Below are 14,061 nucleotides of genomic sequence, written 5' to 3'. Positions count from 1 at the left end.
CGCTTAATTAAACTTTGACCCCTAAACTTTACTAATATTTCCCTTTGAGTCCTAATTGACTTGCTTGCATTTAATTGTATCGTTGTATATCTTGTCATCTTAATTTGATGATCAATGAACCATTACGAGACGATTACTTGTCACAATGTCCTTGAACACAACTTGATCTCTTGAACAATTGCTTGATTTCCTTGTTTGACCTAACATGGTTGTGAGGGTTCTTACGCCTACCAACACTGACACGAGATACGAGACGACACGCCGACATGTTAATTCTAAAAAATGTTAGATTTTGACACGTTAGGACACATTTTGATATTAAATAATATTTTTAACACACATAATATAGTTTATATTTAATACATATAGCAGCCTACAATAAGTCATATAGTTAATCAAATATTCAAATTTCATAACATAAATATAAAGAAAAAATAATTTTGTTTAATTTTTTATGTCAAATTTTATAATAGAAAATATTTGATTTATAAATAGAGTTTTTATGTTTAGTTAAAAAATAAAATAAATTAAAAAGTGACGTTGCCTGCATGTCAAAAAACGTTGACATCATGTCGGATGCATGTTGGAACGTGTCAGAACATTGATCATGTATACCAAAATGTTGACTGCATATCGAACACGGGTCGGTATGTGTCTGAGTGTGTCGATGTCCGACACACATTTTGTATAAAAAAGAATGTATATGTGCATGTGTGATGTACATCTCACTTTTTAATATAAGTAGAAGTAACTCCATATGGATATAGAGACAAATTAAAAAACATCATAGAGCATGATATCAATAGTGCGGTCCTTTCACTCCAAAATTATATGTAGCCATTGGTTTCCGAGTCATATATTAAATGTATTAATTCTCAATAAATTATAATTGTTAGATTGGCGAAAATCAACGGTGATTAAGTTGATTATGAGAGTGGCAAATTTTTTTGGTTGTAAGTATATTGGTCCCCATAATAAAATATACAAATATAAAATTAGAAACATTTTAGCTAATAATTAGAGTTGGTTTAGTGGTAAGTGCTATAAGTTATAATTCACATGGTTTATGTTTGAATTTCATTAGTGGTATTTTTCAAGTAACTGATACCGGTTTAATACTAGTTGAACCAGGTTCATGACCGATTCATTGATTTCATACCGAATCAAATATATAACCGGTCTAATATTTAAATCGAACAGGTTGGGGGTCCGATTTATAGGTTAACCAATCGAACCGCATGGTTCGGGTTGGTTTTTATAACACTGGCTTGAAGAGAATTTGATATCTATTATCATCTTTCATTATTACTTAGACAGAGAATAATTATTATGACTACATCAATTTGAAAATATTATGATTTGAAATTAGTTGACATGTTTATGTTATTCCCCTAACTCTAATGAAGTTTGTTATCCCAAGATTTAAAGAAATTTGAGTATATTGAGCCAAATACTGCTAGATGTATGATTTAATGAAGTTAAAGTAATGATAATTTGTAGGAACTGTTTAAGCACTTTATTTCCTTCTAATCACCACTCATGTTGAGAAACATCAAAAGAGGTAGAGAGAAAATTGAAACAATATGAGAAATGAGAAATTCATATTTCCTGGATGATAGAATATGTAGAGTGTAATTAAACATTAACCGATCATATGTTCATTGGTAGATACTTAGATGTTATATGTTCCGATGTTCGTTTAATTCCTAGACTCACATTGGACTCTTTAAGCTCTTTCTCTCCTCATTTTTTTTTCTAAATAAAGAAATGTCATCCTCCAAAATAAAAGCTAATACTTGAACCTATAACTTGTTTGAATACAAATTTTCTACTCTCCTCATTTCTTTGTAGATTGCTCTTTGAGGTTTGTTTGAGAGTGCACACATCCAAATATGGATGTGATCTATGTAGCACCGATACCGACACGGGACACGTGACACGACACGATACGACACTCCGACGTTAATTCTAAAAAATGTTAGATTTCGACACGTTAGGACACGTTTTGATATTAAATAATATTTTTAACTTATATAGTGTATATTATATTTAATATTCAATAATTTAACAAAAAAATAAAATTAAACTTATAATATTCATCAATTTTACAAAGAAACATAAGATATCTCTAATATTTATATTAAACTCAATAATATGATAATCGTAATCCAACGAATCTAATAGTTGGAACTAAAAACTTAACGCAACGCAAACGTTGAACCTTTTTTTTGAATTTCTATAACGCGTGTTGGAGTGTCGGACATGACACGTTCGGATTTTTAAAGTGTAACACCCCAAATTTCTAACAATTTATAAAAAAAATCTTATAATAAATAAATTGTCAAAATTCATTTTTTTTTTACAATTATAATAATAGAAATATTGCGGAAGCTAATCTAAATCTAATTTGGGGAATGTTACCGTTGCACCTGTACAATGGACAGGTGCAAGGCTAAATTTATTACATTAAAATAAAACCAAAGACTAAAGTTTAAATAAAGGAAATATGTCTTATGCATTTATTTAGATCTCATAAAATTTCTAAACTTAGGAACTAGCTAGAAATATCCGAGTCGTGATCCTCACTGCCCACAGTTAGCCCCATCCTTTGTAACATGCTTCACTGAAAATCTGCTCCCCCGTGAAGGATCATTGCAGTTAAACAAACACAAAAGTCAACAAAGCTGGTAATCCCAATCAAAATACAATTAATGTAATTAATAATAAATTAAATCAAATATCAAATAGTGTTCAAAGCAATTCCACATTAATCAAATCAAATATCAATATAATAATCAAAATTCCATTATATAATATTTATCTTTATTAAGTTCATTTAATGTATTTGGTAATTATCAACTAACATATTTAGCACAACATTAATCATAATATGATAATATTCACAACTCAATGACATTATTCATGATCAAATCAAATAATAAATTTCATTATTAATAATGTTTAAGTTCATTATATTTAGTGGGAAGAGAACCATGGTAGACCCGGAAAACCCTGCCAGTCTACCCTGTGACCCGGGAAACCCTACCAGTCACAAACAAATCACATTGGCCATAATCAATTCACATCTTCCTAGTGTGCACACCTCTTCCCAAAGTTGCTACTAGTATCTCAGGGAACCCTGCCAGACACCACTTTGGGATGAACAGATACAATATTTTTCACATCAGTTTCACATCGGAGGCATAAAGCCCAAAAGTTGTGTTCATCACCTTGGGAGGTACCATCCCAAATCTATCCTCCCACTATTAATTCATTCAATCACATACAATCAATTCAATCTTGTCACGATTCTCATAATTGTCAAATAGTTTTCATGATTTCCACATCAATTTAATCAAGAGTATAATTTCAAAATTCAATCTTTCAATAATATTACAATTTCCAAATCCATTATAATTTCCAAATCCATTATAATTTTCAAATCATTTATCCAAGAATATCAAAACTTCCAAATCCATTATTCAAATATAAATAATTACACAATTAATTCTGATATTTTCTAGAGGATTATAATTCCCAACAATATAATTAATCAAAATTAAAATTAAAATTAAACCCAATAATATTCATATAATTAACCTATTTCTAGGGACTAGGATTACATATACCAAATTATATATAAATATAACCTATAACTCCCTAGGAATTAGGATTACATACAATATATTTCATATATATAAAATATCCTAACAAAACATAGGGATTAGGATTACTATTAATAAACTTCAAACAAAATTATAACCTAAGGATTAGGATTACATATATCAAAATTCATATCAACATAATCTATGACTCTCTAGGGATTAGGATTACATCCAAGTTTTATATAAAAGAAATAACATACGAATAGGATAACAATATAATTAACTTATTTGCTAACTCAAGGCTGACTCATGATTGACTCATCATATCTAAATAATTTATGTTTGTTGACTCATCATATCTAAACAATTTATCAATCAAACATTACTAATCAAACATTAATACATAAATCATCAATCAATTAATAAATCAATTAATCATGATTTATCATCTAATTTATATATATATATATATATATATATATATATATATATATATATTAAATATATATTATCACATAAATCAAATAATATTACTATTATTATTATCTTACCTCTTATTATTTTAACTATTATTAACTCATTAATTAAAAATATTAAATTCCAATATTGTTAATTACAAAAATACTAAATATCATTATTATCCATAAAAAAAAATAATTATATTATTATTATAGTTATTTTATTAAAAGAAAATATGGGATATTACATTCTACCCTCCTTAAAAGAAGTTTCGTCTTCGAAACTTAAAAGTTTGAGCTCCTCAAATTAACTAAAAGACATAAGGTTAAAGTTAATAAAAATATGGGGTATTACATAAAGTATCGGTGCTTCATAGCATGTGATAATACATAATTAAAATGAAATTGTTTTTTTACATTTTATTTCTCTACATCTTAAAATCTTAACTAAAAAATATATTTCAGAAATTTCCCTTGTTTTTCTTGACAGATATGTTGTTTAATTATTAATGAGCCTCAATTTATGTAATTTCTAATCAAATGCAGCATTTCATATATAAAATTGGGGGCTACTCTGTAACGGTATTTTTTCAACCCTATCAATACCTAAATAAGTAACGAATCGTTTAATACCCAATCAACATAATCTATGACTCTCTACTAGTATTCCGGGGAACCCTGTCAGACACCACTTTGGGAAGAACAGATACAATCTTTTTCACATCAGTTTCACATCGGAGGCTTTAGAACCCTGTCAGACACCACTTTGGGAAGAACAGATACAATCTTTTTCACATCGGAGGCATAAAGCCCAAAAGTTGTGTTCATCACCTTGGGATGTACCATCCCAAAGCTATCCTCCCACTATTAATTTATTCAATCACATACAATCAATTCAATCTTGTCACGATTCTCATAATTGTCAAATAGTTTTCATGATTTCCACATCAATTTAATCAAGAGTATAATTTCAAAATTCAATCTTTCAATAATATTATAATTTTCAAATCCATTATAATTTCCAAATCATTTATCCAAGAATATCAAAACTTCCAAATCCATTATTCAAATATAAATAATTACACAATTAATTCCGATATTTTCTAGAGGATTAAAATTCCCAACAATATAATTAATCAAAATTAAAATTAAAATTAAACCCAATAATATTCATATAATTAACCTATTTCAGGAATTTTGAAGAGTGTCGGTGCTTAATAGAATGTCGGAGTGTCGGACACGACACGTCAGGATTTTTGAAGTGTCGGTGCTTAATACAATGTGATAATACATAATTAAAATGAAATTATTTTTTTACATTTTATTTCTCTACATCTTAAAATCTTAACAAAAAAATACATTTCAGAAATTTCCCTTGTTTTTCTTGACAGATATGTTGTTTAATTATTAATGAGCCTCAATTTATGTAATTTCTAATCAAATGCAGGATTTCATATATAAAATTGGGGGATACTCTGTCACGGTATTTTTTCAACGCTATCAATACCTAAATAATTAACGAATCATTTAATACTTATTAATCACGTATATAAATCATCAAACGGAAAAACATCATGCGATCAATTGAAATAGAAACCGTGTGTGTTATTGCGAAAAAGTTGTAGGAAAAAAGAAGAGTTAAGTGAGAAGGTCTTTGTTGGCGATCAATTCTGCTTGAACAGGGTTTTGCAGGAAATATTTGAATTTGATGGCTCTTAGTTCGGCTCCTGCAGTGTCTATTGAACCAGTTTTTTTGCCCTCAAGCAGTGATTGAGTGGTACAAATTAAAACATTAACCATTATGAGATTGAAACATTAACCGATCATATGAGAAATGAGAAATTCATATTTGCTAACTCAACTCATGATTGACTCATCATATCTAAATAATTTATGTTTGTTGATAATACATAATTAAAATGAAATTGTTTTTTTATATTTTATTTCTCTACATCTTAAAATCTTAACTAAAAAATACATTTCAGAAATTTCCCTTGTTTTTCTTGACAGATATGTTGTTTAATTATTAATGAGCCTCAATTTATGTAATTTCTAATCAAATTAATTATTAATGAGCCTCAATTTATGTAATTTGTAATCAAATTAATTATTAATGAGCCTCAATTTAAGTAATTTCTAATCAAATTAATTACTAATGAGCCTCAATTTACGTAATTTCTAATCAAATGCAGCATTTCATATATAAAATTGGGGGATACTCTGTCATGGTAACGAATCATTTAATACGTATTAATCACATATATAAATCATCAAACGGAAAAACATCATGCGATCAATTGAAATAGAAACCGTGTGTGTTATTGCGAAAAAGTTGTAGGAAAAAAGAAGAGTTAAGTGAGAAGGTCTTTGTTGGCGATCAACTCTGCTTGAACAGGGTTTTGCAGGAAATATTTGAATTTGATGGCTCTTAGTTCGGCTCCTGCAGTGTCTATTGAACCAGTTGTTTGCCCTCAAGCAGTGATTGAGTGGTACAAATTAACAGGATCAACAGATTACAAGCGAGGTTGTAGGAAAAGAGATCTGTCCTTAAAAGCAAAGCAACATCTATGTGCTTTGGGTTGGAATTTGTGGTACATTGCTAAGCAAGGTCGATGGGAATTGCGTTATACATCACCCAATGGCAGGAACCATATTTCTCTCAGAAGTGCATGCGAAAGATGCATAGAAGAGGGAGGTTGTGGGCCTGAAAATGTTCCCTTGATTCAGAAAACAAAGGGTCTTCAAGTTAAGCGTGATCATGATCATGATCCTTCAACTACAGCCATTTCATCTTCTGCACAGCCACAAGTGCAACCAAGAAAATGCAAGAAACGAAGAGCAAGAGCGCAGTCATTTGATGATGATGAGCTTGATCAGGCCTCTTCCACTGCTGTCATTCCATCTTCTGCACAATCACATGAGGTATCAAGAAAATGCAAGAAACCGAGGGCTGAGCCAAGAAAGTGCAAGAAAAGGCAAAGGGAGTCATTTGATGATGGTGATGATGATGAGTGGAATCCGATGGGTCAATCTCAATCCACGAGTGAGCTTGATCAGGCCTCTTCCACTGCTGTCATTTCATCTTCTGCACAATCCCAGGAGGTACCAAGAAAATGCAAGAAACCGAGGGCTGATCCAAGAAAATGCAAGAAACTGAGGTCTGAGCCAAGAAAATGCAAGAAACCGAGGGTGAGGCATGGGGATGAGGCACAAAGTTCTTCAAATCCTGGTACAGTTAACTCTTTGTTGATAGACACCAACGTGGTACTTTCAGAATCCAAGGTTTTGGGCCCCACTAACTTTGAGGCTCATGCTGGTTGTACAAAGCAACTTCCATCAACTAGTATCTTCTTGGAAGATGGAAGGTCACTGTTGGATTGCCAAAGGGAAGCATTGAGTACTTCACAACAAAAAAATCACGATGTTGTTATGCAGAGAGACAGTGTTTATAAAGACAATAATGACAGCGTCTGTTCCATATGTCGTTATGGTGGTGAATTGATACTCTGTGATAGATGTCCATCCTCATTCCATCTCACTTGTCTTGGTCTTGAACAAGTTCCTGATGGTGATTGGTTTTGCCCACCATGTTGCTGCAAAATATGCAACCGAGCAAAATACAGAGAAGATTGTGCAGATAATGTGGATTGCAGTATTCTCGTTTGTGATCAATGTGAGCACAAATACCACATTGGCTGCCTAAAGACTAGAGGCTTTAGCAGTAACTTGGAAAACAGCCCTAATAAGAATTGGTTCTGCAATTCTGATTGTGAGAACATATTTTGCAGTCTACAGAAGCTGATAGGAAAAGCAATTCCCGTGGGGGGTGCAGATAATCTTACTTGGATGATGTTGAAGACCTTGAAAAGTGATAACCTTGGAGATCTTACTTCTGAAGACCTTGAGCGCTTGAGTCAAATTGAAAGCAAGCTAAGTGTGGCTCTTGGAGTATTCCGTGAGTGTTTTGATCCCGTTATTGATCCTCTCACTGGGAGAGATATCATATCAGATATTATGTCTAGCAGAGGTTCAGAACTTGATGGTTCCAACTTTCGTGGGTTCTACACGGTGATTTTGGAGAGGAATGACCAAGTGATTTCTGCTGCCACCATAAGGATTTATGGTCAGAAGGTTGCTGAGCTACCATTTGTTGCCACTGGGAGGATGTTTCGAAGACTTGGAATGTGTAGTATCTTGATGAATGAGCTTGAGAAGCATTTGACTCACTTGGGAATTGAGAGGATGATCTTGCCTTCCTCTCCTAGTGTGATAGACACTTGGACAAACTCATTCGGCTTTGCAAGGATGACAGATTTGGATAAGTCTCAATTTCTTGACTATACTTTTGTAGACTTCCAAGACACCATTATGTGCCACAAATTATTGATGAAGCCTTCAATCAAACGTTTTGATGGTTATGTGGCAACTGGAAGTTCAAGCATTCCTGGGTTTGAGTCAAGTGTGGCTGGAAGTTCAAGTGCTGATGATGCTCAACCGTTGCAGCAGCACCAACATGCCAGACTTCAGTGGGAAGCAGAAAATATACAAGATTAGTTGAAAATAGAAAATTTTATTTGATACTGCAGAACATTGGTGATGATTACTTGAAAATACCCTACCAATGCAAAATTATTTGATTGATTTGTGGGGTATTTTAGTGCTACGTGGCATTTGTGTGGCTGGAAGTCATTGGTGGTGAATATAATAAAACCAATAGTGTAATCGATGGAAAAACATTCATTGAATTCATAACAGAAAATTCTTCTTTTCGTTACCTTTCTTGTTCTCTATTTCTCTGTTGGGGCTAGTCCCTTAACATAGTGTCGCCCTTTCTACATGTGTGGTATATAAAAAGAAGTCTTGCATTGATTGTTACTTAGAATTTAAGCAGGTTAAAAAATGAAGATATCTAGTATATGCTTTGGTTTATACGGTGGTGAAAATATATAAAAGTCTAGCATTGATTGCTGGATTGTTTATATGGTGGTGACTGTTGAGGAGGTGATGTGTGTAGGAGTTCAACAGTAGCTTAATAGATAAGTAGTGATATTGGATATTGTAATATAATTGAGAGCTGATGTAATTGTATAGCTGCATAAATAGAGTCAATAAGCTGTTAGGAACGTGCTAGAAGCGGTGAGTTAGTGAGGTGTCACTTACGTGGCTTATTCACAAGCTCCTCCTATAAATAGAGTTTTGATGTAAGGAAACCGATATCAGAAATAATAACCCTTTTTTACTCTTGTTTTAATTCTCAGAGCAACTCTGCTCTATCAATGTGCATGAGTCATGGCCACATATAACAACTCTAGCTCTTGATTGATCCTGGTGAATGCTTGTTAGATTGTTGGTATGCCATGCCAGCATGTTGGCTAAGAAGAGCAATATTAGAGAAAATAAATATTAATGCAGGGGATTTCACCCCATTGGTGAAAACAACCTTTAATATACTGAGATTGACATATTATTCATATATCATGTTATGTCAAGGGATTTGTATTCTAACCTCTTTAAATTTGTGTCATGCATTCATATATGTATTGTGTCATAATGTGTGTTATCAACCCAAATTTTCAGTCCTAAATAATGGTATCCATGCAACTTGCAAGTAAACAAATACCCTTTCTGGTCACAAGCAAACAGACAGCAGCTCAGTTGGTATTAAAAAAATAAGGTGAAAGTATATGTTTCATCCTTATTATTAAAGGAAAGAATTTAAAATCCTAGTCTCCACATCTGTATCGAATAGTTCGTTTGATATCTCAAGAGATATTGCAACAGTAGCAAAGGAAGTTCGTGTAGCAGCAAAACTGAATCCAGATTTAATGGGTATGAAGTTGAAAAATAATGGCAATATAAGCTTTCATACTATGGTATGTAAAATATTATTATGAACACAGCTTCTTAGTAACTTTTTAATTTATTTTGGTCATTTATTAAATGAATTTTTCAAACTCCAGGTTAAAACATTATTATTTAACCCACTTAATTAATTAAAATAATTTGAGTACTTTACATTATATTTATATACATTACTTTCTTAAGAATATGATATTGGTGATTCTCATTATATCTTTTTGCTAGATAAAATGTGTAGATAAAGATGGCTTGGTTGCCTTTGAAGATGGATTCTCTATACATGCAGATGCCATAATCCACTGCACAGGGTACAATCAGAAAGTTTCATACATTTTGTCACTTTCCACTTTCCAGATATCCTTCCTTGCCATATTTACATTTTTGATTGATATGAAAAATGATTATCTATCTATTAAAATAAAATAAAAAATGATTATCTATGTAGTTAATGATTTCATGGAATATGACAGATACAAGTATCACCTTCCATTCCTTGAAACCAATGGAATAGTAACCGTTGATGATAATCGCGTTGGTCCACTATACAAACATGTCTTTCCTCCTGGATTGGCTCCATGGCTCTCTTTCTTTGGTTTACCCTATAAGGTTATTATCAGAATTTATTATTTTTTTAATTTTTTTTGGGTGAAGAATTATTTTTTATTAATATAGAATTTTTCAAGCCAAATATGATTGATTTAGAGTGATATATATATATATATATATATATATATATATATATATATATATATATATATTTATTGAAATAATTAAGGTTAATTATAACTTGCTGGGCCAGGATGCTGTTTTTCATGTATCTGAGTTGCAATCCAAATGGGTTGCAAAGGTTTTATCTGGTAAGGTTCACTTACCTACGGAAGAAGAGATGACGGAATCTGTTAAAGACTACTACAAACTCATGGAGGAAAATGGGTTGCCCAAGCGTTACACTCATTCCCTTCGTCCATTTCAGGTATGTGATAGCAATGGAATAGTTATATCCAATGTTCTCAAAATAGAGTTTCTACCTAAAAATAGAAGGGAGTGATAGAAACGTAAATCGTAAAAATCTCACGAAACGTAAAGTTTTTATGTTTCAAGATACAAAGTTATATATATATATATATATATATATATATATATATATATATATATAGGCAAGATCCTTTAATACCGGTGTCAAATTTGAAATTTGACATCTCATCTGCGAGCCGTTAGTTCAAAAAAGATCAATGGTGTCACATGCTTACAAATCAGAGTCGTTGATCTTTTTTGATCTAACGGCTATTAGATAAGGTGTCAAACTTTAAATTTGACACCGGTGTCAAAAGATCCTACCCCATATATATATATAATAATATATATATATATATATATATATATATATATATATATATATATATATATATATATATATATATATGCATGTAAAAAAAAAATCATATAAGTCACTACTCAAAATTCAATGAATAACTTCATATTTAAAATATACAAGTTACATAATTATATAAACTATATAAGACATAAGTCCAAAAACACAAAAAAAAGTTTAACAACTCCTATAACCAAATTCCATAACATCAAAAGAATAAAGTTTAATAACTCTTAAATAGAAATACAACGGCCTCGCGTGAAGATTCTTTTTGCGAGGATTCTTTTTTTTTCAAATAGTTCGAAGAAGTTACTGTGCATTTGATTTGGAGAATGAAAATAGTGTTTATTTTATTTTATTTTATTAAAAATATAAAAATAAAACCAGTCATGGGTTAAAAGTTGATCTGGTTTGATTTTTTTGTTTAAGTTAAAACGTAAAAACTTGTGTTTCAATCGTTTTTACGTTTTTACACGTAGTTTTTACCATTTTTTACTAAGGAGAATTTTTACTTGTGTTTTAAGACGTATCACCTTAATAAAAATGATAAGTTTATATTTTTACACTAGTTTTTAACAACATCAACAACCATGGTTATACCCAAGTATAAATGTGACATTTTTTAAGGTTAGGGTAGCTTTACTTTTCTGAATTTACTTATTTGAAAATGACTCTGGCAGGTTGACTACAAGTACTGGCTAGTTGAACAAATTGGGATGCCTCCGTTGGTAGATTGGAGTGAGAATATGTTTGCAGAGTGCTTTAAGAATTTTCTCGAAAATAACGAAAAATTCAGAGATGAATGGGATGATGTTTATTGGGATGCCATCATTCAAAGTGCATCAGCTTCCTAAAAGCAATGACGTTGCATTTCCCCTGCGAATTATTGATTTAGGTTCTCTCAAGATTGATATTTAATATTTATTTTGTAATCAAATTTTTTTAATGATATCAATATATTATTCATTATGAACTCGTGAGAGAATGAGAATGAGAATATGTATTCAGAAAGGGTGGGTAATGAAAACTGCAAAAGCAGTGGTATAGATTAGAGTTCTTAAGACTTACGGTCTAAGGTTATGACTTGAGGGGTGAATTATGTCGAGTAATCCCAATAATGAGCAATTAAGACGATGAATCTAAGGTGAGGAGAAGGCCTCTATGTCGGGTGAAGGAGATTCCTTCTAAGCACATAAGGTGTGATGCCATAATAGTTTGTGGCCATGTGGGCTCTGTTATGGTGTGAGGTTGCAAGATCTTTAACATATAAAGATCATACGTGAGTGGGAAATGTGAAAGTAGTGTTAGAAAAAATAATGATAAAATTATTGAGAATAATGTGTTACAAAAATCACTTTCACAATGCATATAGTTTCACGAAGTATACATAAAAAATTGAAACATGCAATAACTTAAAATTAAAACGTAATGAAAATATGTGAGTATAACAAGAAAAAATTCGAGCATAGTGTTAGACACCGTCTCCTTAAGACAATATTGGTGTCCAAAATTTGTGGATAATTGTCTCCTAGGATAGAACGAATTACATATATTCTTGTGATAGCTCTTCCACATATAATAACATCATCAAACTCAACATATGTCTAACCAATCGCACTAGAATAATGGAATGTAATGCAAAGAAAAAAAAAACTAAACTTAACTCTAAAATTCTGATTGTTTATCTATTTATAGAAAACGTAAGGTCATATTGAAAAGATATATATATATATATATATATATTCAAGGATGAAACAACACATTCGTTCATCGATGAAACGACACATCTTTTTAAATCAAATTTCTTATTCTTAAAAATAAGTAATTTAAATTAATTCCAACAAGTACATGATATACTCTCTGTGTTAAGTGGTGATGATGTCCTTGTCGGGTGACCATTAAAACTAGCTGGGCAAGACAACCCGACCTGTCCAGAACGCATTACATGATAATGTGCAAAAATTATACAGCAACGTTAAATTAAAATAAAACCATATTTTATATATTATTTTACGAGAAATATTATATTTATAAATTTTTTATTTATAAACTACATTATATACTTCCTTCCAAAAATACATTAGAATATAATACTATATAGTATATACTTTCAAAAATGTATAGTGTAATTTATAAATATTTATAAAAAAAATTTATAAACCGATAATAGTAAAAAACCATTATTGACTATAAGCTACTCATGTGAGTCATGTCCACTGAAAACTCTCCTGTTTTCACTTTTTTTAAGGTAAAATGCTGTTTTGACTTTTGAGTATAATGGAGAGAAAACTCCTTCATAGAATAAAAATGTGAATATACTTGATGAGCCACCATCATAGAATAGTTTAGATGAATTTTTAAAATTTCTTCTAAAATATTATTTTAAAAAGACAAAAATCTAATTGGAAATTAAACGCGCCCATTTATATAATAATTGACATGCCAAAACTTACATTATTGAGAAGTGTTTCTGAGTTTTGATCAAATCCATTTCCATCTCATCATTAAACGTCAACGCCATTTTTCAATGGCTCGGTCGGTGAAAGTTGCGGTGATCGGAGCAGGTGTCTCCGGCCTCGTCGCCGCCCGAGAGCTTCAAAGGGAAGGCCACGACGTTGTCGTTTTCGAGAAGAATCACCACGTCGGAGGCACCTGGGTTTACGACCCGAAAACGGAATCCGACCCACTTAGCATAGACCCAACCCGAGAAACCGTGCACAGCAGCCTCTACCTATCGTTGCGCACAAATCTTCCGAGGCAGCTCATG

At 31.5% G+C, this 14,061-nt stretch overlaps 2 protein-coding genes across 2 annotated transcripts; both read left to right on the top strand.

The window, feature by feature from the left end:
• Positions 1 to 6,484: 6,484 nt before the first annotated feature.
• Positions 6,485 to 8,617, top strand: LOC133313500 (increased DNA methylation 1-like). The gene has a single exon (XM_061514884.1). The coding sequence runs from the start codon at positions 6,485 to 6,487 to the stop codon at positions 8,615 to 8,617; it is 2,133 nt and encodes a 710-aa protein (XP_061370868.1).
• Positions 8,618 to 9,873: 1,256 nt separating this feature from the next.
• Positions 9,874 to 12,148, top strand: LOC133313499 (flavin-containing monooxygenase FMO GS-OX5-like). The gene is made up of 5 exons (XM_061514883.1): positions 9,874 to 9,936; positions 10,148 to 10,230; positions 10,393 to 10,528; positions 10,722 to 10,895; positions 11,975 to 12,148. Exons 1-5 carry the CDS (start codon positions 9,889 to 9,891, stop codon positions 12,146 to 12,148), a joined length of 615 nt encoding a protein of 204 aa, XP_061370867.1. The 5' UTR covers positions 9,874 to 9,888.
• The last annotated feature ends 1,913 nt before the right edge of the window (positions 12,149 to 14,061 follow it).

Source organism: Gastrolobium bilobum, unplaced genomic scaffold (assembly GCF_033153095.1).
Source record: "Gastrolobium bilobum isolate Gb01-03AN ecotype WA unplaced genomic scaffold, APGP_CSIRO_Gbil_v1 utg8495, whole genome shotgun sequence".
In the NCBI taxonomy this organism is placed as follows: domain Eukaryota; kingdom Viridiplantae; phylum Streptophyta; class Magnoliopsida; order Fabales; family Fabaceae; genus Gastrolobium; species Gastrolobium bilobum.
The sequence above is the reverse complement of the archived record's forward strand: the minus strand, read 5'-3'. Positions and strand labels throughout refer to the sequence as shown.

Excerpts from the sequence above, each read along its gene's own strand:
- LOC133313500 (XM_061514884.1), top strand. The coding sequence starts at position 6,485 with ATGGCTCTTAGTTCGGCTCCTGCAGTGTCTATTGAACCAGTTGTTTGC.
- LOC133313499 (XM_061514883.1), top strand. The coding sequence starts at position 9,889 with ATGGGTATGAAGTTGAAAAATAATGGCAATATAAGCTTTCATACTATG. Across the intron at positions 9,937-10,147 it reads ATATAAGCTTTCATACTATG|ATAAAATGTGTAGATAAAGA; the intron begins GTATGTAAAATA and ends TCTTTTTGCTAG. Across the intron at positions 10,529-10,721 it reads TCTTTGGTTTACCCTATAAG|GATGCTGTTTTTCATGTATC; the intron begins GTTATTATCAGA and ends TTGCTGGGCCAG.